Here is a 25846-nt window from a genome sequence, read left to right on the forward strand (position 1 = left end):
CTCTAAGGTGCCACAAGTACTCCTGTTCTTTTTGCGGATACAGACTAACATGGCTGCTGCTCTGAAACGTATCTATACTAGACACGATAAATCAACCCCTGCTAAATTGATCACTGCCTGTCGATCCGGCCGGTAGTGGAGACAAGCCCTGAGATCTGGTAGTGCCATAGCACAAAGTGACATAATTGCAGATTAATTCTTTTTTTTTTTTAATTAAGGTAATTTGGGAAAGCATCTATATCTACATAAAGGGGCCCTGACATATTCTCTCCGCAGTGTCTCGCCTTCATAGGTTTTGGAGGATCAGAACTATTTAGATAAGCGCTGCAATATTTTTCCTTCTGATAAACTGTTTGAGATGACACTCAAGTTGGAAAAGAGATGTTAGGAGCACATGTTTTAGTAGAACTCAAGTTAAATAATTTACCATCGTACCTGGGATGGTAATGTTATTTAATGTTGTTTTCACCATTTTAGGACACAGTAATAGCCATGTCATTCTGGATTATGCTTTTTGAATACGATTTTTTCTGATGTATATAATAAGATCAGGTTGTTTGATTATTTACATTTGAAAAATGTATTACTTTGCAGAGAGTACTGTCTTGTATGTATATGCCAACTGTCCAGACTGCTGTGAATCGATTCCAAATACATTTACAGTTCCCATGCAAACCTTTACTTGTGTGTATGTGGTCCTTAATTGTGCATTGAGTCAATAAGATTACTCCTGTGAGTAAGGATTTGTTGGGTTGGGCTCCTACTTACCAAAAGAAAAATATACATTATAACACACTCTCAGCTGGTGAAACATTGATAGAATGTCAGGATTCAGCTATACACTGCAACAGCTGGGCTAGAGGCTTCTATTGATATGATGTGCTATCTAGCGTATATTGGTGTCGCACATCCTAGCAAGTCCCCCTTCCTAGCCCAGTTGGACTGCTACAAGGGGAATCCAAGCCTGTGTTGCTTTGTGTCCCTGGGGTGTTTCAAACTGTTGGGGCCTGACTGGAATCCAGCCATGGCCCCAATCTCTGAGTCTCTAGGCATACTCTCTCAGCTCAGACCTTCTATCTAGCACCCCACTCTGAGTGTTGTAACCCACTGTCCAGCTGTCTAGCCCCTCTGCATGCAGCACTGAGCCTTCAGCTCCCTTGTACTTAAGCATACCCTTCTCCTAGAACCCACCCAAAAGGTGTGAAGCTTCTGGTTTACAGTTTCTCTCTTTCAGGGCCAATGTGGTAGTTGTGAGCGCTTAAACACTAAGGGCAAGTCTACACTATAAAACTAAATCGACCTACGTTACGTTGACTTACAGTCACTGGAGTAATTAAATTGCTTTTCCATATCTGCACTAAGCTCCTTGTGTTGTTGGTGCGTGTCCTCACCAGGAGCGCTTGCACCGATTCAATTGTCAATGTTGGGTATTGTGGGATGGCTTCTGAAAGGCAGTAGCAGTCAATGTAAGCAATGCAGTGTCTACACTGACACTGTGTCAACCGAACATCAACCTAAACGCTACGCCTCTCACAGAGGTGGAGTTATTAAGTAGTCGTAGTGGGTAAGTTACATCAGTGGGAGTGACATTTTCATGTAGACGCTTGCAGTGTAGTGTAGTGCATTTTCATGTAGACAATGTAAGCTGCCTTATGTCGACTTAGGGTGACCAGACAGGAAGTGTGAAAAATTGGGATGGGGGTGGGGGGTAATAGGAGCCTATATAAGACACAGCTCCAAATATCGGGTCTGTCCCTATAAAATTGGGACATCTGGTCACCCTATGTCGATCTAACCTTGTAGTGTAGACCAAACCATACTGGTAGATAGGCTTAGCACCGATTCTAGCACCGCTGTTCTTTACTTAACAAAACACATAGAATACAGATCATACAGAAAACCATAAAATATCCTAAACGCAATGTCCCTCAGTAGCTCACCTTTCCCTTGGGAGCTCATCTGTGTTCCATCAGGCAGGCAGGGTTCTCTGCCCCCTTGCCTATCCTGCCCCCGCTGCAGGCTCCCTCATCTTAATCTGGTATAAAATGGCTCCCTCCCCCATGTCCCCTCTGTGTGTCCCTTTATAATTTCCTGCCGGGGAGTGGGGGTGACCTGCTGCTTTTGTTCTGCTTTTTGGTAACTTTCCATTGCTCCCAAGGCACGCCCCTCCCCCCTTCAGACAAGAGGAGGAAGTGTCTTATCCCAGCTAGAGCAAATCCATTGTCCAAAGGTATTTTACTTTGAATAGGCTATTGTCTGCTTTGTCACCCACCATTGTCTCTGGCCTGGCAAAAATGTGAAACAACTCTGCTAACTCGCGGTGGTTCTAAAAACATATAGGCTTTCCAAGACACGGTAATGTCATGATACAATTTCATAACCTCATCCACAACTCAGAATTGGTACAGACAGAACCTCCAAATCGTCACAGTTGAGCAGATTGTTAAATCAAGACATTTTTATGGGAAGCTTGAATAAGAAATGCAGATTGACTTTCTAGCTGCTGATAAAGCAAGTGGTCTGGGTCATCGTCCAGCCCCCAAAATAAATAGCTGTGAGGTAAACTGGTCACTTTGCCAAGGGATGGTTACACAGCAAAGTTAGAAGCAGCACTGCCCAACTGGCAAACAGGGAGCATAACACTGAGTGTCTTCCCTCAGAGTATTATCCTGTAGTTTCCTGCTCTTTTCAGAACATGGTGGTTCTAGCAAAGGTGTTGTAATGTGTGGGTAGAATGAACGGGGGTTTGCTCTTCTGGATGCAAATTAATTTTATGGGACTACTTTGGTTTGCTTTCTGATTTTCAAACTCTTGGTTTTTTCAATCTTTCTATGTGCTGGTGAGCAACGTGTCAGATTCGGGTTGTCCTGATGCTCTGGGTCCATCTCTGGTCGATGTAGTCACACCAGCCGTATTTGATTGCCAAGTCAGACATTAGTATCTATGCTGCTGCTTATACCTAAAATAAAATAATAAAAATCCACCCTCTTGCTCTCCACCAAGGAAGTAATAACATCATAAATGTGTTTATACAAGCTGTCCAAACCCTACTATTTTGTTATGAACTAACAAAATTCTATTGTCAGGTAATGATAGACTTGGCACATCTTGGAGAGCATATTAAGCTCTAATAAAACTCTTTGAACAATGCATCATATGGCATTTCTCCAGCTGCCGAATAGCACCTTGGAAATTCAAAGAGCAATCTGAGTAGTGGAAGCTGTTCCCTCAGGATGGAGCCTCACAGAAAAAGATCCCTGAAGGGTTTCATTTTTTTTTGAGCATCAGTTTAAAGAGGAAATGATGCATCTGTAAGGGAACTGTGTAAAGAAAGTAGGCCTATCCAGACCTGCCCTGTGGCTGAGCCCAAGAGATGCTCACCACCCACAACTCCCACTGGTGTTACGGGAAGTTGTGGATGCTCAGCACCTCCCTGGATCAGGCCCCAGGGCTTGGGAAAATAAATTAGTTTACTTACATTTTTGTAGACAGTCTATAATCCTCTCTGTCATCTTCTAATGGGACAGTCTGTTTTAATAATAATACAGTGCATATCCATAGCACCTTAAATGTGAGAATCACACATTACTTTACAAAAAGAAAAGGAGTACTCGTGGCACCTTAGAGACTAACCAATTTATTTGAGCATGAGCTTTCGTGAGCTACAGCTCACTTCATCGGCTGCATACCGTGGAAACTGCAGAAGACATTATATACACACAGAGACCATGAAACAATACCTCCTCCCACCCTACTGTCTCCTTTTCTTTTTGCGAATACAGACTAACACGGCTGTTACTCTGAAACCTGACATTACTTTACAAACACAAGTTTCAAATGACCTCTACAAGGAAGTATTATTATTACCATTTTATAGATTGGTCAGCTGAGGCACAGAAAGATTAAGTAACTTGCTTTAAGAAAATGATTGGCACTGCTAGGAATAGCACTCAAGAATTCTGTCTCAGAGCGTCCTGCTCCAAGCACTAGACTCCCCAAGCTCCTTTTAATGATGTGGGACATTCAGTTGTTTCTTTCCCTACTTTTCTCTGATGTTCAGTGGGATACATGCTCACAAGATGTTGCCTCCATGTTGAGGAAGCAGTGATTTTTCAACAACATAGAATATATAGCTGCTAAACTAAAATAAGCATCCTGGAGGTGGGATGAATAGTGTAGGGGACTGGTAATGCATGAAAATCTTCACCTGCAGGATCCAGTTTAAATCCAGCCCAGGATGCTAGGTAGTGAAAGTTGCCTCTGATGGCTCTTTGGTGGCCTTTGTCCAATTCCCAGTGGTGAAGTGTCCATAAGAGTAAGAAAAACAGCACAATAATTGTTACTAGTTGTCTTTTAGTAGAGTAGAGCAAGGACTGACTGGTGTGGTGAATAAATTATCCTCTCGGCTCTGGAAGGCTGGATGTCCCCTACATCTGGAGTTTGCTTTGCTGGTATACTGGTGGGGCAACGTGGCAGGAGCTGTTACTGGGACTGCCTGTTCTATAGATAAACAGCTGTCTGTCATGCCAGCACTAAAGGCACATGATGAGTTTAAATATATAAAAAAAGATGGAAATAAAAACCATATCAGGGATGTCAAAACAGTCTGTTTTATTTTACTGTGGGCGTGAAATGGCGAATAGGTGCAAAAGAGTCATCTCTGTAATGATAAAATCAGTCTGTCTCACTTTGGCTTTTATGAAGCTCTATACATCTGGGAAGGTAGATTTTCCTCTTTTGAAATTGGCTCTCTGATTGAATTTTTTGATCAAAGAGCAATAATAACAAAGGAACCTGAGACCATCATCCTTCTGCTGCTGAACAGGTTCTGTGCAACTGAATTATTCACATGCAGGCTTCTTCCACATGAGGCACCTGCACGTTTTCCCAGATAGAACTTAATGCTGTGTCTTAATAAAAAAGAATCAATGTACATAAAAATGCATCTGACTAATCTGAATGTCTGCATGCTTCTTAGGTACTTGAAAAACAGTTTAGCTACTCTATGCAGAAACATTTATACTACTCAATTATGAGAGAGGCATTTTGTGCCTCAGTTTCTCCATCTGTAAAATTGGGCTAATAATTCTTCAAAGGACACCAACTCAAAAATCACCTATAGACCTGATCCTATAAAGACTTATGCATGTACTTAAAGTTAAGCATATAGATAAGTCTTTGCAGCATTGTGGCCTTAGATTACTTTAAAAAACAAACCCTTGCCATATTTTTCTCTATTTTTTTCACGTTGTGCATTTGACAGTACTTTATGCAGGTCTCTTTTACCATTTCCCTGGTAAGCTACCAGCCTACAATGTGATATTTGTGGGCAGACCTCTACCCCTGTCATTGAAGAATCAGGCTCTAAGGGCTTGATCCTACTCCCCTATAGCAGGATCAGGGCCCTGAATCAATTCCAGCTTTGCTGGAAATATCTTTACAAATATTAACACGGGAGCAGGCCAATCCCTTATAAAAATGTAAAGGAATGTTTAGAAAGTCAGGATATACTATTTAAAAGCTGATGTATCAGGAACTGGAATTTTTAAAAAGTAATTTTTAAAAGAATGACTTGATAGTGACCCACTATTGAGTCATGAAGTTTTAATTAGTTAATGTTTGTAAAGTAACTCCAGATCCTCACGTGGAAGGAGCTATACAAGAGCAAAATATTATTTTTGTATTAGCAAGATACAGAGCAATCTTGCAACACAGTTAATTTCAATGGCAGGAATGCAAACAATTATTCTTTGGAGAATATCAGGAAAAATTAACAACACAACCATGGAAATAGAGTACACAATAATAGAAAGAAGACAACAATCCTACATAGTTTGGAGAGAAATCTAGGCTCCTGAAAATAACTGTTGCATTAGGCCAGTTATGCTGCAAACTGTTCCTTATGTAAATCCTACAATCTTTCATCAGTTCTTACCTAGGAAAAATGTCCTTGATTTCAGCTAGGCTTCTGGCTGAGTAAAGACTGAAGGATTTGGTTTCTGGATAGATTTCATTGCATTGCAGTTTGTGAATTTTAATACTGTACAATACAAAAAGGAGAAAGCATTGCGAGTGATACAGCATTTTACATTCCCACCATCCACCCACTCCATATGCACCCATTAAATAAGTAACAGGGCGCCACCGTTTTAACTCCTCCGCCTCTGCCTCATCCAGTGGAAAACCACGCGAGTTTGCAGTGGAATATGAAGTTTAATGCGACACAAAAGGAACTGAGCATCTGTACCTTCCCTCCCTGCATCCAAGGGAGTCTGCATTGCAGTGTAAAGCAAACTGAATAACGCATCTGTCTTTAGCTCTGCCTTCCACTCCAGCCAACACAGACCACGGTAGTATGCATTGCAATGTTATTTATTTTTATCCTGGTAGCGCCCACTATGTGGTGCTTAACACAGGGCACGACTGACTGAGCAGCAGCATCTGCATTCTGCCCCCTTTTCAATGCAAGCGATGAGAGCTTGCAAGGCAATACAAAATGGATGGTGCGCCAGCATCTACATACCTCCCGCCTGCGCTCCTACCTCTACAGAGCAAATCATGTGAGATGGCATTGCAATGTGTGATGTTTAATACAATGCAAACGGGCAGGCCCATGATCACCCGCATCCTCCCCCTCCAGTGCAAAAGGAATGGAGCCATCCCCACGCTGGAGGAGGAAGCCCCGGGCTCTGCAGAGGGAGAGCAGGGGCACAACCAGCCCTGGCTGTGACAGGAGTCCAGAGGAGAGGGCGGGGTAGTTTTGGTTTCTTCCAGGTAGAGCGTGAAAACAACCTTCCCCCCACAGAGATGAGATGGTTTTTTCCCCATCTGTCTACCGCCCCAGATGGTACTTTCCTTCTCTCAACCCCCGCCCCCCAACATTTCCCGCAGAAATGTTATCCACCCCCATGAGGTGGTCTCTCCCCTCCAGGAACACCCCCCCCCCGCAACAGGTTTGATTTCTCTCCTCCCTCTAATTCACCCCAAGAAATAAGGTGTGGGTGTCCCCCCCCCCAAATGGTTCTACCCTCTTGCCCCAGGTGAGTTCTCTCCTTTTGCCCCTCTCCCCCTGCGACGATTAAGTGGTTTGTTCCCCTCCTCCATAGGAATGAGGTGGTTTCTCCCATCCCGTATATCCCATCCCTCTCCCTCTCGCTGAGTTGGTTTCTCCCCGGCTCCCCCTCCCCCGCCTGGTAACCGCTGCGGGAGAGAATGAACCTAAGCATCAGCCGCCGCCATCTTGATCTTAGCGGCCGCTGGCGGAGTGCTGGGCTCTGAGGAAGGGAGCGGAGCTTCCTCAGCGCCCCGGACCCTCCGCCGCGCGGCGCGGGACGCAGCCGGGCCCGCTAGGGGCGCCCCCTTCCCTGTCTCTTAGGGGTCAATCCCCCCACCCGCTCTGAGCGGGGAGAGAGCGAGCGATGCTGCGCCCCGGGATGCTCTGCCCTCTCCTGACGCCCGCCTGGCTCCTCACCGCTGGGCTGCTCTGCGCTGGGGTCTGGGCTGCTAGAGGTGAGTGAGCCCCGGGGGCGGGGGGGTGAACCCGCCGCACTGAACCCTCCCTGGGAGACTGCGTGTGAGGGGGCGCCTCTAACCCCTGCCTCGTGACACCCCGCCCGTCCTCTGCGGGGCTTGAGCCCCCCCCCCAATTCCCCGTGACACCCCGCCCGTCCTCTGCGGGGCTTGAGGAGCCCCCCCCAATTCCCCGTGACACCCCGCCCGTCTTCTGCGGGGCTTGAGCCCCCCCCTCAATTCCCCGTGACACCCCGCCCGTCCTCTGCGGGGCTTGAGCCGCCCCCCCCCAATTCCCCGTGACACCCCGCCCGTCCTCTGCGGGGCTTGAGCTCCCCCCCAATTCCCCGTGACACCCCGCCCGTCCTCTGCGGGGCTTGAGCTCCCCCCCAATTCCCCGTGACACCCCGCCCGTCCTCTGCGGGGCTTGAGCCGCCCCCCCCCAATTCCCCGTGACACCCCGCCCGTCCTCTGCGGGGCTTGAGCTCCCCCCCAATTCCCCGTGACACCCCGCCCGTCCTCTGCGGGGCTTGAGCTCCCCCCCAATTCCCCGTGACACCCCGCCCGTCCTCTGCGGGGCTTGAGCCGCCCCCCCCCCAATTCCCCGTGACACCCCGCCCGTTCTCTGCGGGGCTTGAGCCGCCCCCCCCCAATTCCCCGTGACACCCCGCCCGTCCTCTGCGGGGCTTGAGCTCCCCCCCAATTCCCCGTGACACCCCGCCCGTTCTCTGCGGGGCTTGAGCCGCCCCCCCCCCCAATTCCCCGTGACACCCCGCCCGTTCTCTGCGGGGCTTGAGCCGCCCCCCCCCCCCAATTCCCCGTGACACCCCGCCCGTCCTCTGCGGGGCTTGAGGAGCCCCCCCCCAATTCCCCGTGACACCCCGCCCGTCCTCTGCGGGGCTTGAGGAGCCCCCCCCAATTCCCCGTGACACCCCGCCCGTCCTCTGCGGGGCTTGAGGAGCCCCCCCCAATTCCCCGTGACACCCCGCCCGTCCTCTGCGGGGCTTGAGCCCCCCCCAATTCCCCGTGACACCCCGCCCGTCCTCTGCGGGGCTTGAGCCCCCCCCAATTCCCCGTGACACCCCGCCCGTCCTCTGCGGGGCTTGAGCCCCCCCCAATTCCCCGTGACACCCCGCCCGTCTTCTGCGGGGCTTGAGCCGCCCCCCCCCCAATTCCCCGTGACACCCCGCCCGTCCTCTGCGGGGCTTGAGGAGCCCCCCCCCAATTCCCCGTGACACCCCGCCCGTCCTCTGCGGGGCTTGAGGAGCCCCCCCCCCAATTCCCCGTGACACCCCGCCCGTCCTCTGCGGGGCTTGAGGAGCCCCCCCCCAGTTCCCCGTGACACCCCGCCCGTCCTCTGCGGGGCTTGAGGAGCCCCCCCCCAATTCCCCGTGACACCCCGCCCGTCCTCTGCGGGGCTTGAGGAGCCCCCCCCCAATTCCCCGTGACACCCCGCCCGTCCTCTGCGGGGCTTGAGCCGCCCCCCCCCCAATTCCCCGTGACACCCCGCCCGTCCTCTGCGGGGCTTGAGGAGCCCCCCCCCCAATTCCCCGTGACACCCCGCCCGTCCTCTGCGGGGCTTGAGCCGCCCCCCCCCCCAATTCCCCGTGACACCCCGCCCGTCCTCTGCGGGGCTTGAGCCGCCCCCCCCCAATTCCCCGTGACACCCCGCCCGTCCTCTGCGGGGCTTGAGCCGCCCCCCCCCAATTCCCCGTGACACCCCGCCCGTCCTCTGCGGGGCTTGAGCCGCCCCCCCCCCCCCAATTCCCCGTGACACCCCGCCCGTCCTCTGCGGGGCTTGAGCCGCCCCCCCGCCCCAATTCCCCGTGACACCCCGCCCGTATTCTGCGGGGCTTGAGCCGCCACCCCGCCCCAATTCCCCGTGACACCCCGCCCGTCCTCTGCGGGGCTTGAGCCGCCCCCCCGCCCCAATTCCCCGTGACACCCCGCCCGTATTCTGCGGGGCTTGAGCCGCCCCCCCCTCAATTCCCCGTGACACCCCGCCCGTCCTCTGCGGGGCTTGAGCCCCTCCCTCGCCCTCCCAATTCCCCGTGACACCCCGCCCGTCCTCTGCGGGGCTTGAGCCCCTCCCTCCCCCCCAATTCCCCGTGACACCCTATCTATAGATTTAACCCTATGGCACCCTAGCTGTCCTCTCTGGGAGGTTTGGACCCCTGTTCCCCTTTTTGGAGGTGAAGTTTACTCTATTTACGATGACATCTCATGCATCCCATCTATAATCTCTATGGCATTTAACCCCCAGTTCCCCTCTTTGATGGGGTCTAACTGCATTCTCTTTGGGGCACCCAATTTACCTACCTGTCTGTGTGGTTTGAGTCCCCTGCCCCTCTCCTTGAGGGGGGGGAATCTAACCTGTTTTTCCCATGGTAATATCCCCTTTACCTCTCTCGTGGTGGAATTTAACCCTCTCTTATTTCATATGGGAATTAATCCCTTTACCTTGAGTAAAACCACCTTTTATGCGAGGGCTGAGTTGGGGTTGGAGGCAAGGTCGGCTTCCTTCGTTCTTTGGGGGATGATGGGTACTGCTGGATGATGATGCCTCTCTCCAGGGTGCTGGGGATGAAAGGGGGTTACTCCCTCTCCTCCATGGTGCTGGGTTAGGGGGTGCAAGAGGTACGATGGGGAGTTACCCCCCTATACACAGCGTGCAACACATGATCCTAATCATAGATCAAAGGATGATGGAGGAGGGAGGAGAGAGTTGTTCTAGTGAGGGAGACTTCCCGACAGCCGGATGGGGATGGTTTATCGTGTGTGTGTTTGTGGTTGGGAAAGTTTAACTCCAGTTGCCACCCGCACTTCTCTTTAATGCTGAGCCGGGCGTGATGATGGGTTGTAGTGGTGGGTTATTCCCAGTAAGGGAGACTTGCCCACCTTGGGTTAGAGTGGCTGTTCTCTTCCTTCTGAGAGATGTAGCTCGAGGCTCGACTGCCCAGGTCACCGGGAGTGGCTGGGGAGGCAATGGCTCTGCAAATGACTTTGTTTTAAGATGTATGTTGGTAGGAAGGAGAAGAATGCGGGAAGCATAATGCTTCTGACTCTGTTTTGGTTTGATTGTTGCGTTGATGGAGTCTGCAGCAAGGGGTGTGTGTGTTACATAATTCCCCCCCACACACGCACACAAAAAAATCTTGGATTTTACATCGTGAATATTTTCTTCGTCCTCTTAAAGGTAGTTTGCTCTGAAATTAATAGAGAAATAGAGGTCGTAACTCATTTCAAAGACAGGCTAAAGTCGTGAAATGTGATGAGACTACCCGCCCAATCCTAGACTGGTTGCGTATTGTAAATACAGCTTCTCCCCTGGTTCTTGAAAGGCAGGTGTGTGTGTGTGTGCAGTTTTAAAACCCTGATGGTATTTTGGTTAGTAGAAGAGCTTTGATCGTTAACTGTGAAAAGAAATGGGAAATCTAACACCTTATAGAGCCCCTTGGAACGTAATCTTCATGATTTTATAGAGAACATTGTCTTGTTCCTAAAGTAAACACGTAGTTTTATTGCGTCTTTTGCTATATACCCTTCTTAAACGTTAGCTGTTTGGATATTGATTGATCTTGCAAACTGAAAGCATACGCATTGCAGGTCTGCTTTTGAACAGATTTCATTAGAGTACTGTATTGCAAACTATTCTTTACCAGAATGTGAACCTATGTATTTGAAAGGCATACAAGATACTTTAATTGATCTGATGGTGGTATTTGTGGACTTTAAATTTATAATTTAAAGGTGGAGCATCAAAAATGAGAATATTTGAAGAGATACTAAAATGCAACTGACTTCTTGCGATGGAAACATTTTATTTGTTTAATCTGTAAAAATGTTTGCTTCTATAAATTCACCGGAGTGAAATGCAATCTCTTGCTGCATTTTCTTTTCATAGCATCAAGACTTGATAAGTAATTGAAAGTCTACAGGACTTTATAGATAGTGGCTATGATTAAAAGTGCACAAGCTCTTTTCAGGTACTCTGACCAGTTATTATGAGTCTAAAGACCAAAATGTAACAATATTTTATACATGTAATATTTATGAAATCATCTCATTTTAACCCTGTGTATCTGCAGAACATGAATACTTGGTTGCTTTGTTGAAGTATTGGTAGAAATATCCGAAGGAAGATCGGAATACACGCTTACCTTTGTTCTATTTCTTTGAAAAGTTGGCTGCAGAAACTTAATTTTCCACTTGCTATTTTTATTTACTGCTAAGATTTCTGCAGAAGATTGTACATAAATGGTAGTTGTTTTAATCCACTAGAATTTCATCTACAGTTTCTTGTCAGAGCTCAGTCTGTTCTTATTTTCCAGCCTAAAGCTGCTTTTACTGGAGTAGAATCCTGAGCTGCTAGATTCTAAAGATTAGTTTTTAACTAACTTGTTGTTGTGAATTGTGGGTTATGAGGCCTTGTTTGGCTTTGGTACATCCACAGATAGAGGCTGCTACACTTGAACACTTTAATTACTATAGATAGCACATACTAGAATGTTTATCTGAAGGTACATTTATCTGAAGCTACAAACTGTCTATAAGTAAATTATAGAATCGTGACTCGTGAAAGCTAGCAAAGCTTTTCATGGTGGTGTAATTTATAATGTGTATATAGCATTCTGTTACTATGCATAAAACTGAATAAACACACTTAAATTCTTAGATTAAAAATACTATTTCCTTATATATGCTACTAATACATTAATAGTTTTTAAAAAAGCAGACAGTGAAAATTGAATACTTGTATGTCATTCATCTTTGACAGTGAAAACAGACTAATCAATTTAGTTGTTTTGTTTGTAATCAGTTTCACTTTCCAGTCCTCCTAACACAATGCAAACACTGCAGGAAAATGTCTTTGGGATGGGAAGCTGGTTCTCTTGTGGTAATTAAAATAAATAACTACAACATGACAAAACATGGAAACATTTCAAGTGGGGCTAGGGGGTGTGTGTGTGTGTGTGCACGTGTGTGTATACACACACACACACACACACAAAGCTGTTGTCTGAATTTGACCTGACTGTGTCCTTTTAATACTTTATTTGTGATTTCTTCCTACTGTTTCTGTCCTTCAAAGAAATTATATATATATATATATATATAAGCTTAAATGGCAGTTTTCAGTTTTTGTTTAATCGGTGCTTTCAGGTATTATAAAGAACTAGAATATAAATGTTAAAAGTACAAACTATGTTGTTTAATGTCCATAGTATAAAAAGCAATTTTTATGAAATTATTTCTTTAGTGTTTATCTTGTAATCAGTTATGTTGCACTAAGAATGAGTATAATACCAGAGTTGTTAAACCTTTTAATATCAATTATAAGAAAAGTGTAGCGTTAGTATTGAGAAATACTCAATGCTTTGGTTAAATACTTCACTCTGATAAATAGAATTGAAAGGGAAATTGAATTGCAAAAGGGAAGAGTGCTTTCTTTCTGTCTTTCTTTTAAATGAGAAAGCAGTACATTTAATGACTAGTTCTTCAGCAGTCATTTACTGATCAGGTACAACATTAAGGTACCCCTGCTTCACCTCAATCCTTAAGTCCTGTCTTTTAACTGAGTGATACAGATCACAGAAAGGAACAGTAAAAATCAAAACAGTAGTAATACCCAGGAAATCATAACTGATTTTGAGCAATTCAAGAGGTTTCCTGTGTTCTTAAGAATTTCTCAAACCTAACCACAAACAACTTTCTCACAAGTAGCATATGGTTTTTCAGATTGTTTATTCAAGATATTACAGTGGCCAGTCTTCTTGATACAGAGTGGTATATTTGGTTCCTGTTTTCCCTTTAGAAAAGGCAGAGTTTCAGATTTTCTTAAAAGATGGCTAAATCGAAAGGGACTTCCTTGTACCCTTGTAAATAAAAGAAGTCCTTTATGGGTCTAAAAGAGAAAATATGAAGGAGAAATTTATAAGTTACTGATAGAAAAACCTTTCTATTAATGCATGTATAATGTTGGGTAAGGCGTGGTATAATGGCCACCCTGTAAGTTGGATGAGACAATGCTAAGTGGTTTTTCCATCCATAGTACAAATGAGATGACGTGCATCTGCAGGGATTAAAGTGGAAGAAAAATGATTCTGTTTAAACAAGTATCTGTTGTTATGCCTATGTTTCCAGCATTCCACTACCTACTTTTTCTTCTCTCGCAGAAATAGCGTGCAGGTCACATGTCTTCCCCCCCCTTACAGCCAACAAAGTAACATGAGCCGTAAGTTACACTGATAGAAATCTCTGGTGTTATAGAAATAGCCTTTTTTTAGTTACCTTGTAATAAAAATTGAATGTGACCATGTAAGCTTTCATTCTGCTTTCTGAACTATCCATGAAACACTCATTGTAAATTTCTTTGCCCACTGCCTATGCCCGTCTGTCTATCTGGTTTTTAACTTCAAAATCACAGGCTACAGACTCATTAACCTACATTTTTATTAACTTCATTTGTAATTTGTGTCAGTCTGTCGGGCTGTGCATGAGACCTCTGAGGTCTGGTCTATACCTTAAATTTAGGTTGACCTAGGTACATCCCTGTGTGATGTACAAGAGGGATGTAGTTAAGCCAACCTATCCCCAGTGACAACACGGAAAGGTTGATGGAAGAATTCTTCTGTTGACCTAGCTACCACCTATGAGAGGTGGATTTACTACAGCAATGAAAAAACCCCTTCCCTTAGCAGGTGTCCACACTGTATTCCCACAGTGGCACAGTTGTAGTGCTGATAGCTATGCTGCTGTAGTGTCTATAATACAGACCTAGGCTAAGTTTGATTTCTAGTCCAGATCCGCTACTTCTGCCTGGGAGTGAGAAACTGGAAATAATCTGATTTGGGTCTACCACATGACAATGCAGGCTGCCTTTAAACAAAAGTGTTTATCATTTGTTTAGTGAGAGTGTTAGAAATTCATGGGAATGGAGTTTTTTTTTTCCATTTTTGTTTTGGTTACATTGGAGAAGACATCCAGGGACTGTCAGCATTTCCTTCAGGATTGTTTAAAAAAAAAATTGATGTAGATGAGACACCATGATGGATGGTTTCAGAGTAGCAGCCGTGTTAGTCAGTATTCGCAGAAAGAAAAGGAGTACTTGTGGCACCTTAGAGACTAACCAATTTATCTGAGCATAAGCTTTCGTGAGCTACAGCTCACTTCATCGGATGTATAAAAACATAAATTGGTTAGTCTCTAAGGTGCCACAAGTACGCCTTTTCTTTTTGTGAAGAGATAGTAACATCAACTTGTATTCACGTGTATTTTAAAAGGCATCTGTGACTTGGACTATTCAGCCTGAGCAGTGATATATGTGCTGTGTACAATGAAGGTGAGAGTCCTCGTTAAATCTTGCTCACAGAGCTACTTAACTTCATCACAGGAATTCATTGCTCCCAAAATGGTTGAATCAAATATTGTGCTGCTTTGCTAATTCAAGCTTTGCAGCATTAAAGTTTGCTGTTCTGTTGTGTGTTTAGTCTTGTTTAATTATAGCTGAAAAATGACAAGCTGGAGTTGAGAGAATATACAAAAGCTATTGTGGGAAGTTACTATATTGCGCCTTGCTAAACTGTTTAAAAAGAATTGTATCTTCAGTCATCTGGAATGAGTTAGTATTTCTCAAAGTAAAGAAGCCTGTTTTTAGCTTTCGTTGATGGGCATAATGGATATATCCATAGTGGTATCTGGGTAGTTAGGGTATCCTAACCTCTGAGTAGTTTTGTTTCCTGTTACGATTGCTTGCATATATGGAAACTAGGCAGTTTCTCAGTCAAAGTTTGTACTCAACTGCAAGGAAGCAGTTTTCCTAATCAATAGAAAGGCTTGGCTGAATTAGATTTGTTTTAAAAATAATTTTGACAGATGATGATGTTTGTTGTTTGTTTTTTTTTCCTATTTTTTTTTCAACTTTAAATTTTCACAGTTGCAGGAAATTATGGGGTGAGGTCATAACAATTATTTAATGACGGACATTGAGATTCAAAAAGTTAAAGCTTTATAACTGCTAAAACACAAACTCTCAACAACCCATGTCAAAATATACAAAGTAAATATCTGTAAATCAAACTCTAAGTTGAAAAGAAGCATTTTTGTACTTAGCCTGTCAATTTCGATTATGGATAGAAATATTTTTGTCAGTTTGTTTTATGTATGGTGAAATCAACGTTTACCAGTCAAAAAAAATTCTAATCCTTCCAAGCCTGCCAATAGATGACAAGGTTAATATATGAAGCCCAGTAATACAAAAAAAAAAAAATAGCTTACAGTGATAGCGCTTTTGGACCTGGTAACATACTTTCTTTTAAATGAAAGGGAAATTATTATTCACCAATTCTGCTAAAATGTACAGTATTCATTTAATTTGAAAAAATAAAGCAATACAATAGACATTATGATCTTGTTTTTAGTATTTAAGGATACTTAAATTTCATTGACCAGTGTTTGTGTGAGTTTGATGTTAATCCTCATTGTTAAATTCAGTTGGCCAGATCTGATTTCAGGGCTTGAAAAATGATCAGATACCTGCTGAATCACTTGATTACCTGTTCTGTTCATTCCCTCTGAAGCACCTGGCACTGGCCACTTTCGGAAGACAGGATACTGGGCTAGATGGACCTTTGGTCTGACCCGTCTGGCTATTCTTATCTTCTTACCTGTTAGCAGATTTAAAAGGTATTGGGGCCAACCCTCAATGCTCTTAGATTCCTAGCTTCCCAGACACACCCCACTGCTGGCAAGTGAGAAGGTGATGACATTTTGGCACGAGTGCTGAACATGACTTTGCTTGCTAACTTTGTACTGCTGCTGTTGCTTGGTAAAGCTGTGAGCAGCTGCAGAAGTGCTGAAACAGTGTTTGGAGGCTCATGAGAATCATATTTTTAGCTAGTAGCTAATGTTTAGATCAGTGGTGGGCAACCTGTGGCCCATGGGCTGCATGCGGCCCATCAGAGTAATCTGATTGTAGGCCGCAAGACATTTTGCTGACGTTGACTGTCCACAGGCACCGCCCCCCGCAGCTCCCAGAAGCTGTGGTTCTCTGTTACCGGCCAATGGGAGCGGTGGGAAGCAGCGCCTGCAGGCGAAGGGGCCACAGGGACATGCTGCCCATTGCTTCCCACTGGTCCCATTGGCTAGGAACAGAGGATGGTGTCTGCGGACAGTCAACGTCCGCAAAATGTCTCACGGCCCGCAATCAGATTACTCTGATGGGCTGCAGGTTGTCCACCACTGGTTTAGATGGTTTTCCTTCCATCATAAGGAATGAAAACTTTCTGCAGAATGTAAGCTTTCAGTTAAAAGAAATGGCCACCTCAGTTACTGAGAGAGCTACCCACTTCAGAGTGGATTTTTCATACTGGGTAATAATAATTATATTTTACTCTTTTCTAATATCTTTTGTTAAAAGGCCTCAAAATTCATCCAATTTTTCCAGACATGAATTCATTCAACTCTTTTAGCATCTTTGGGTCTAAAGAATCATCACTCCCCTATTTTATAGATGGAAATAAAGTGAGGCTGTATGACTTGTCCATGGTCACATAGTAAATCTGTGGAAAAGCTGGCAATTAGACCCTTGAGTCAGTCCTGTGGTTTAATGGCAAGATCACTTTTTGTCTCCTAAATTATTATACACTTATTCAGTCTTCAGGTCTGTCTTCCAAGCTTGAGTAATGCAAGGCACTGACCAGGAGATAAAGATCGAGGTCTTTGGGGGGAAAAAAACCTCTATACAGTTCAGCATGTTGTAACCAGTCTGCTAAGTAACAACAGTAGATGTGAGCACTTTATGCCATAGTTGGGACCCTCCTTCTAGATGATGTCCTGGTATCCTTTCGCACTGAGGATACTTCTCTGGGGCAGGGAACTCCACTTATTAGGAAGAGACAGGTTATAATGATGGGCAATTTGATGCTTAGAAATATAGGTAGTTGAGTTTGTGATGATTGGGAGAACTACTAAATAAATTGTGTGCTGGGCGGGAAGGTTGCGAACCTTTTGATCCATCTAGATGGACTTGTGTGCAGTGCTGAGGAGGAGTTGGTGGTCGTAGTACATGTAGGTACTAATGACATAGGGAAAGGTAGGACAGAGGCTGTGGAGGCCAAATTTAGGCTGCTACGTAAGAGATTGAAGTCCAGGACCTCAATGGAAGCATTTTCTGAAGTGCTTCTAGTTCCACATTCAGGGCCAGTTAGATGAGCAGAACTGCCGGGTCTCATGAATGAAATGATGGTGTTGGGAGGAGGGATTTCGTTTTATTAGGGAATGGGAAACCTTTTGGGAAAGGAGGAGCCAGTACAGGAAGGATGGGCTCCATCTAAACCAAAATGGAACCAGATTGGTGGCATGTAAAATTAAAAAGATTGTAGAGGAGTTCTTAAACTAAGAGCTGGGAGAACGCTGACAGGTGTGGAGGAGCACACAGTTTGGACAAAGATGTCCCTTAGGGGAGGATTTATTAAAAAGGTTACTCTATAATCTAGCAAAGAAGAGAGGATAGAAGTTGATGAAGTACAGGTAGATACTGAAGAGAAACAGTCAAATGATGTATTCATTACATCACATGAAGGCAGACAGCTAAATATTGACAGATTTTACAAGTGCTTGTATACAAATTTTAGAAACCTAAATACTAAGATGGGTGAATCTGAGGGTCTGGTATTAAATGAGTATATTGGTATAATAGGCATCACAGAAACTTGGTGGAACAATGGTAATCAGTGGGACATGAAAATACCAGGATACAAAATATATACAAATCACAGAGTAGGTCATGCTGGCATGGGAGTGGGACTATATATGAAAGAGAGCATAGAATCAAATATAGTAAAAATCTTACATGAATCAAATCCTACCATAGAATCTCTGATAGAAATTTCATGCTTGAATAAGAAGTCTGTAGCTGTAGGCATATACTGCTGACAGGATCGTGATGGTGATCGTGAAATGTTCAGGAGAATAGAGTGGCTACATAAATAGAAACCCCAATTATAATGTGGGAGTTCAACTCTCCCCATATTGACTGTGTATATGTCATCTCAGGACAGGATAGCGAGAGAAAATTTCTAAACACCATTATTGCCTGCTTGTTGGAGGAGTTAGTCTTGTAACCCACAAGGAGTAAGGCAGTTCTTGATTTAATCCTAAATGGAGTGCAGCATCTAGTCAAAGAGGTGGTTATAGCTGAACTGCTTGGTAATAGTGACCATAATGTGGTCATAATAGTGACCATCCTATAATTAAGTATAAACATCCTTGTGAGGGTGAAGATACCAAAGAAACACATCACAATTGTATTTAACATAAAAAAGGGGAGCTATACAAAAATGAAGAAGCTAGTTAAATAGAAATTTAAAGGAAGAATCACAAGGATGAAAAGCCTGCAAGCTATATGAAAACTGTTTAAAAACACCCTAATAGAGGCTCAAATTAAATGTACACCCCAAATAAAAAACAAACACAAAAATGTCACCATGGCTAAATATCAGAGTAAAAGAGGTGGTTAGAGACAAAAAGGCATCCTTTTAAAAATTGGAAGTCAAATCTGAGTGAGGAAAATAGAAAGGAGCATAAACTCTGGCAAGTCAAGTGTAAAAGAAAAACTTGGCAGGCCAAAAAAGAATATGAAGAGAAACTAGTTAAGGACAGTTAAGAAAGTAACAGCAAAATATTGTTAAGTACATTCAGAAGCAGGAAGCCTGCCAAACAGTTAGTGGTTCTACTGGAAGATCAAGATCCTAAAGAAGCACTCAAGGAAGGCAGGGCCATAGCAGAGACAGTAATAAAAGGAGTACTTGTGGCACTTCAGAGACTAACAAATTTATTTGAGCTACAGCTCACTTCATCGGATGCATTCAGACAGTAATGAATTCTTTGCATCAGTCTTCACCACAGAGGAAGCGGGGGAGATACCTGCACCACTCTTCTTAGATGACAGATCTGAGGAACTGTCTCAGACTGGTGTGTTAGTAGAGGAGATTTTGGAACTAATTGATAAATTCAACAATAAGAAGTCACGAAGGCCAGATAGTATTCACCCAAGAGTTCTGAAGAAACTCAAATAGGAAATTGCAGAGCTACTAACTGTGGTAAGTAACTTGTCGCTTAAATCAGCCTCTGTACCAGATAACTGCTGAAGATTTTTTTTTTTTTTTAAAGCTTGGAACATAAGGAAGTACTTTTTCACTCAATGCAGAGTCTGCCTGTGAAATTCATTGCTAGGGGATGTTGTGAGGGCCAAAAGTATAACTAGGTTCAAAAAAGAATTAGATAAGTTCTTGAAGGATAGGTCCATCAGTGGCTGTTGCCAAGATGGTCAGGGATGCAACCACATGCTCTGGGTGTCCCTAAACCTCTGACTGCCATAAATGGCAACTGGACAACAGGGAACGGATTACTCTGTAACTGCCTGTTTTGTTCATTCTCTCTGAAGCATCTGGCACTAGGGAAGATGGACCTTTGGTATGTCCCAGAATGGCCATTCTTATGTTCAGTTTTCTGCACTGGCTCCTTATTGTATACTGGGTCAAATCTTCAAAACCTTTGATGGGTTGGACCCAGGTTACCTCAGAGTGCGCCCTTCTACATGACTGCAAAATTATATTTTTCCAGAAACAATAGAACCACTCAATCCAAACTGTTTGTGAACTCTGGAGACAGAATTCTTGCTGGTTGGCTTATGGCTTTGGAACTTCCTTCTGCAGGACATGAGAATGACCACAAAGCTCACTGACATTTGGACAAAATACAGGACTTGTCTTTAATTTTCCCATGGTTATGGGGGGAAAAGGAACTTCTCCTCACAATTTTACTGGATTGCTATGGAGTCAGGAAATCAAAGTACAAATTACTTATTTATTTTTTTAGGGAGATCTGATATCATAGTGTGGTGCAGGGTATAAATACTTAAACGGTACAAATGGGTGAAAGTTGTATTTGACTTGGGCATGAATTCATTAAAGTAATTCTAAACTATATGTTACAATTTAAATGAACAAAATCACTAAACCCAGCATAATAGAATATTTTTTAAATAATTGAAAATAAATGTTCTATAAATTTATTAAAATCAATACAATTACATCAAATAAAATTAGGTTGTTATATTAATGGAGTATCTTATTCCAGTGGACTTAATGGACAATGTCCATGTAGGGGTCATTAACCCCCACTGAAATTTAGCTATCTCTAGGGTGGGAAGTAGCATCCATCTTGCACCAGCAATATAACATATTTTTAAAGTAGTTAATGTGTTTTTAAAGGAAGAGTACAAGTGGTATTGGACAGTATATTATTACCTAAATTGAAATTAGGTGAGAATACTACAGTTAACACTCTTGCTTTTGTGAAAAGTTCTACTGTATAGAGAGGGGGCTTAAACCAATACCTCTGATCTTAATACCACAATTTAAGTTCAAATGTAAGCTTTGCAGCTCTGGCCCATTTCTGCAACTACGACATGAGCATTTCTGCACTTGTTAATCAATTATACCAGTCATTACCAATTTCAGGGCTGGAGAAGAACCATTTCAGATATATCAAGGATATCTTCTTTGGACTAGTAAATTCAAATTTGAGAAACTGATTAGATGCAGAGAAAACAGGGAACTAGTCCTCCTCTTTCAAGCAGTGAATAAGTAGGCAGCAGAGAGATTTCAGTTTAATGGGTAACATGCTGGGCTCAGTAAATTATATAGTTTTGTTAATTTCCAGAGTAGTTATTCACCTGAAGGTTATGGAGGTTTGGAAGCTATCCGTATTCATACTTCAGCTCAGGCTATGAACACTTTCTCTCCAACTTTATATGGTCTCTAATAATAGAACTAGACCTAGTAGAGAATTAATGTAGGTAACAAGCCTGCACTGGGAGAGAGACTAGATAACTTCAGCTTCCTTACTTTCTGCAGTTTTAATGTCTCAAGCATTAAGCATTATGTTATTCCCTTGTAAAACTGTTCCAGAATCAAATAGAGTAAATTCAAATCAAATTTCTCACTGTGGGAAAGTTTCCTCATACTTAGCTGTAATTTTCATTTCATTACTTCATCCCATTCCTAGAATATCCACGTTGGGAGGGACCTCAGGAGGTCATCTAGTCCAACCCCCTGCTCAGAGCAGGACCAATCACCAATTTTTGCCCCAGATCCCTAAATGGCCCCCTCAAGCATTGAACTCACAACGCTGGGTTTAGCAGGCCAATGCTCCCCCCACTGAGCTGTGCCTCCCCCCATTGCTTAAACCTATCCAAGGATTGCTTTAAAAATTGTCTGCAGCAGCCAGACTATGTCAGGTACGTGTACCTTTGGTGAGGTTATCTGTATGAAGAGTTCTATAAAGCCTTTATTTCAATAATTAATAGGCATTTCATTTCCATCATTATAATCTGTGTCATTTTCAAAGCTGCAGCTAAAATTCAAGAGGAAGTAATGTCTAGTATTCAAGAATCTCAGAACTTCATAAGGACTGAAATAGGTATTGTTATACCAGATTGTGTGAGGGAGAGTAGAGGCACAGAAACTGTGAACTGCAACCAAAGTTCGATAGTAAGTCTGTAGCAGAACAAGGAATAGAACCCACTCTTCAACCTACAGACCATGCTTCTCTCTTTTTCTCCAAAGTTTAGTGTGAATACATAGGTTCTATAAGACTGTATTCTTTAACTAACTCAAAGGGAACTGTTTTCAGAGGAACAGCCGTGTTAGTCTGTATTCGCAAAAAGAAAAGGAGTACTTGTGGCACCTTAGAGACTAACCAATTTATTTGAGCATGAGCTTTCGTGAGCTACAGCTCACTTCATCAGATGAAGTGAGCTGTAGCTCACGAAAGCTCATGCTCAAATAAATTGGTTAGTCTCTAAGGTGCCACAAGTACTCCTTTTCAAAGGGAACTGGAGTCTAATCTGGTTGACTTTTCCATTTCCTCAGTTCTATGATCCTTGTATATTTACTACATTAAAATCCACCTGGAGTCTTGCACGTGAAAAGAAATTGTTTTAATATAAAGATTATGCGTTTATTTTTCCTGGGAATATGAAAGTGGTAGAAGGCTTTAAAATTACAGCTCTCTCACTGTTTAACACTGTATCACAGCAAGCAAAACAGAAGTGTTTGATCCAAGAGGAAGGCAGTGGGCTAAAGTTGCATGATATAATCAACAAAATTTGAATCTCTTGACCTTCAAGGCAAGAATCCTCTATTTATTCAAACCATTGAGGAGAGTAGTGACATTTTCAGAGGAGTTCATTTACACTCACATTGGTCACCATTATCTTGTAATGTGCTTATACTATACTTAATGATGTGTATATATTTTTATAGATTTTTGAACTAAATAAAGACTCTTAAGGAAATAATTTGTCTGAATAGTTTGTCATTGTATTAGACACCTAATTGACTGAGCCTGTGAAGCTCAATGATATTTAATTAGGCAATAATAGTGTACTTTAAATAATAGTTCACTGATTTATTTCTCAAAGGAGTTGTTTTGACTTCAGTCTTTCTAACCTAGCTGTGAAGAATATTCCAGATGATGTGATCTTGTTTAACAGCTGCACCTCAAGCATGTCATTAAATGTTATTACACAAATTATCTGGAGGCCATGAAATGGTTTTTCTTCACACATCCTAGTCCTAGCTAGGTAGACTACCTAAAGCTGCAGTATCCCAGCTGCCACATCACATTTATAGAGATAAGATGCCCAAGGTGAGTGAGGTAATAGCTTGTATTGGACCAGCTTTTGTTGGTGAGAGAGATAAGCTTTTGAGTTTTCGCAGAGCTCTTCTTTAGGTCTGGGAATCCTACTCAGGGTGCCACTGTTAAATACAAGGTGGAGCAGATTGTTTAGCATAAATAGTTAACAAACATTTAAAGGGACCATTCCCTTATGCTAAACAATCTGTTTCACCTTGTATTTAACTGTGATATTCCAAGTACATTTCTCAGACCTGCAGAAGAGCTTTGTGTAAGCTCAAAAGCTTCTTTCTCTCACCAGGAGAAGTTGGTGCAATAAAAGATATTCCCTCATCCCCTTGTCTCTCTAATAGTCTGGGACTGACATGGCCCAACTCTGTATACATCACATTTCTGACAGGTTCATTATCACCTCTCAAGGAAACAAACAATGCCTGTTATATTAGGTTAATTTGCCCCACAACATGTTAGAAAAGACTTGCAATAGGAAAGAACAGGGCATCCACAGTGGGGAAAAAGTAACATGTACAGACCTAATTGAACATGCATGAGCAGTTCTAAAAAAAAAGTCACTGGGATTAAGCTTTTTTAATTTTTCTCCTGCTTCTTCTTTTTTTAAATTTAAAGGGGTGTGTACTAAATGCAATGCTGATGTAATTATAACTCACTCAACGCATTTACACCTCTGAATGCCAGGACTCAATCTGGTATTCTTTTCTTAACGTTAATTACTATTAAAAAGTCAGGAAATCCTCATCTGAGGTTCCCATACCAACCTTAACACTCCCCACTTGCACATATACATTAGGTTTTTTTTCATCCTTTTGTGCGTCTGTAAGAAATAGCAGAAATTTCTGCCTATTGCTTGATCTGACAAGTCACACCCTTTACTGTAAGCTGCTGCTGTTAGAGAAGCAAAATGCCTAGAGTACCACACTTTCTCAGATTATCCTGCAGAACTATCTGTAGCAATATGAATTAGCATTAGCAGAAACTTGGGTGCTCCATTTCTCATTGTATGAGAAACTGGACATATTAGTCTACAGTGAGGGTATGTCTACACTGCAGCTGGTACAGTGGTACAGCTGTGGCAGTGCAGCTGTGCCACTGTACCACCATAGTGTAGATGTGTTTTACAATGACGGAAGGGGTTTCTCCACTGATGTAGTTAATCTACCTCTTTGAGAGGCAGTAGCTAATTTGACAGAGTTACTCCATCAACCTACCTCTCTCTACACTGGGGGTTTGGCTAACCTAACCATGGAATTTGGTGCGAAATTTAAGTGTAGACTAGGCCTCAATGAATTTTTTTAAAACTTGTGTTCAGCAAAGCAGATAGCATATCAGGCATTGATGCTCCCCACTCTCCCCCCATTGCTTAATAGCAATTGCCATTAGACAGATTAAGAATTTGACAGGTGCTTGGACTGACCTTGCAAAACAGAGCATGTTGCTGGCTCATGTGTGAATGTTAGCGGCTCTAATTTGACATTTAAATTTTCTTTTTATATTACCAACATCAGGACAAAGGAGGCTGTTTAGCTACTGCTTTCTTAATTTTGTTGGTGGGAGTTTTATATTTAAAATTCCATCTTAATAGGTAAATGAGTGCTATTTTAAAGCCGTGTGGATAAAAATCAGTGTTTTTTATTTTAAAAAAAGAACTGGATTTAAGCCTGTTTAAAAGGAAATATGAGTTAAATACAAAATACATTAAGGCCTAAACTTCTTATCTCTTGAAACAATTAAATAAAAAATAAATATGCTGAATCCAGGCGCTTCTGTCAAAAACTTTCAATTAAAGGCTGTTTTTTTATATAAAGAGAGATTTCCCCCCTCCGATTCTCACTTCTGAGATCAAGCTTTATAAATATGGCACAATAGTAGTAAATAGCAATATATCATTCACCATTTTGTAACATACTAAAAATTAATAAGAATCTGAAAATATTAAGTTACGTAGTTGCTTAAATAATTGTATATAGTTATAGTGTACCCTACTGAGTAGCAAAAGATGTATCAAGTCTAGTGGTAAGATTCTTTTATAAGTAAATCAACATGTTTTAATGGTTATATCAACCAATGAGAATGCACCTTTCTTTAGAAAATAACTGAAGTGCAAATGGAAAAGTTGATTAAATGATTTAAATCAAGGCTTTCCACTTGGTGATTTAAATCAATGCACACTATTTTAACGATGTCTAGCAGAGTTAAAGTAAAATTCAGTCTGCAGTCATTCGTGTGTCCAGGAAGATTCTCTTATTCAACTGAATTAAATGTGAGCTAGGATATAATGTTGTCACATATTCATCATGGGATTTACAGCAGATTCCAGCAGGGGCTGATAAAGTTAGGATGAATATTGTGTTTCAGAGAAACCAGTGTAACTTAACCTGTTTATGTGACAGGAGATTAACAGCAGATTATGCATGTTGTGAATGTCAGAGCTAAAGTGGGCTGCCTCTGTTTTATTTTGAACTGAATATTTCAAGGGCCTTTGGAAAGAGTTTAACCTTGTTTTGTTTTTTTGGACAGGCTTTTGGAATCCTTCTAGTTTTCTGACAAACTGAAGGAAAATCAGACTGACAAAACCATTGTTTGTTATCTAACAAACTGTCATTGGACTCTAGTAGTG

The 25846-nt window shown here is 42.8% G+C and overlaps 1 protein-coding gene and 1 long non-coding RNA gene across 7 annotated transcripts in view; one reads left to right on the plus strand and one right to left on the minus strand.

The window, feature by feature from the left end:
* LOC125624204 (beta-catenin-interacting protein 1) overlaps nucleotides 1-25846 on the plus strand; it is a 162157-nt gene that overhangs the window by 93822 nt on the left and 42489 nt on the right. For 2 of the 6 annotated variants that reach the window (XM_048824594.2, XM_048824595.2), the window contains exon 1: nucleotides 7193-7509. The exons of the other annotated variants lie outside the window; for them this stretch is intronic. In XM_048824594.2, the coding sequence (XP_048680551.1) occupies nucleotides 7419-7509 (91 nt within the window). In that variant the 5' untranslated portion in view covers nucleotides 7193-7418. Of the gene's footprint in view, nucleotides 1-7192; nucleotides 7510-25846 lie in introns of those variants that run through there. 6 annotated transcript variants of the gene reach the window in all.
* On the minus strand, nucleotides 1833-6744 carry LOC125624213 (uncharacterized). The gene is made up of 3 exons (XR_007353241.2): nucleotides 6248-6744; nucleotides 5936-6040; nucleotides 1833-2959 (listed from the first exon to the last, which is right to left on the minus strand). It is a non-coding gene; the product is annotated as an uncharacterized LOC125624213 (long non-coding RNA).

Source organism: Caretta caretta, chromosome 18 (assembly GCF_965140235.1).
Source record: "Caretta caretta isolate rCarCar2 chromosome 18, rCarCar1.hap1, whole genome shotgun sequence".
Lineage (NCBI taxonomy): Eukaryota > Metazoa > Chordata > Testudines > Cheloniidae > Caretta > Caretta caretta.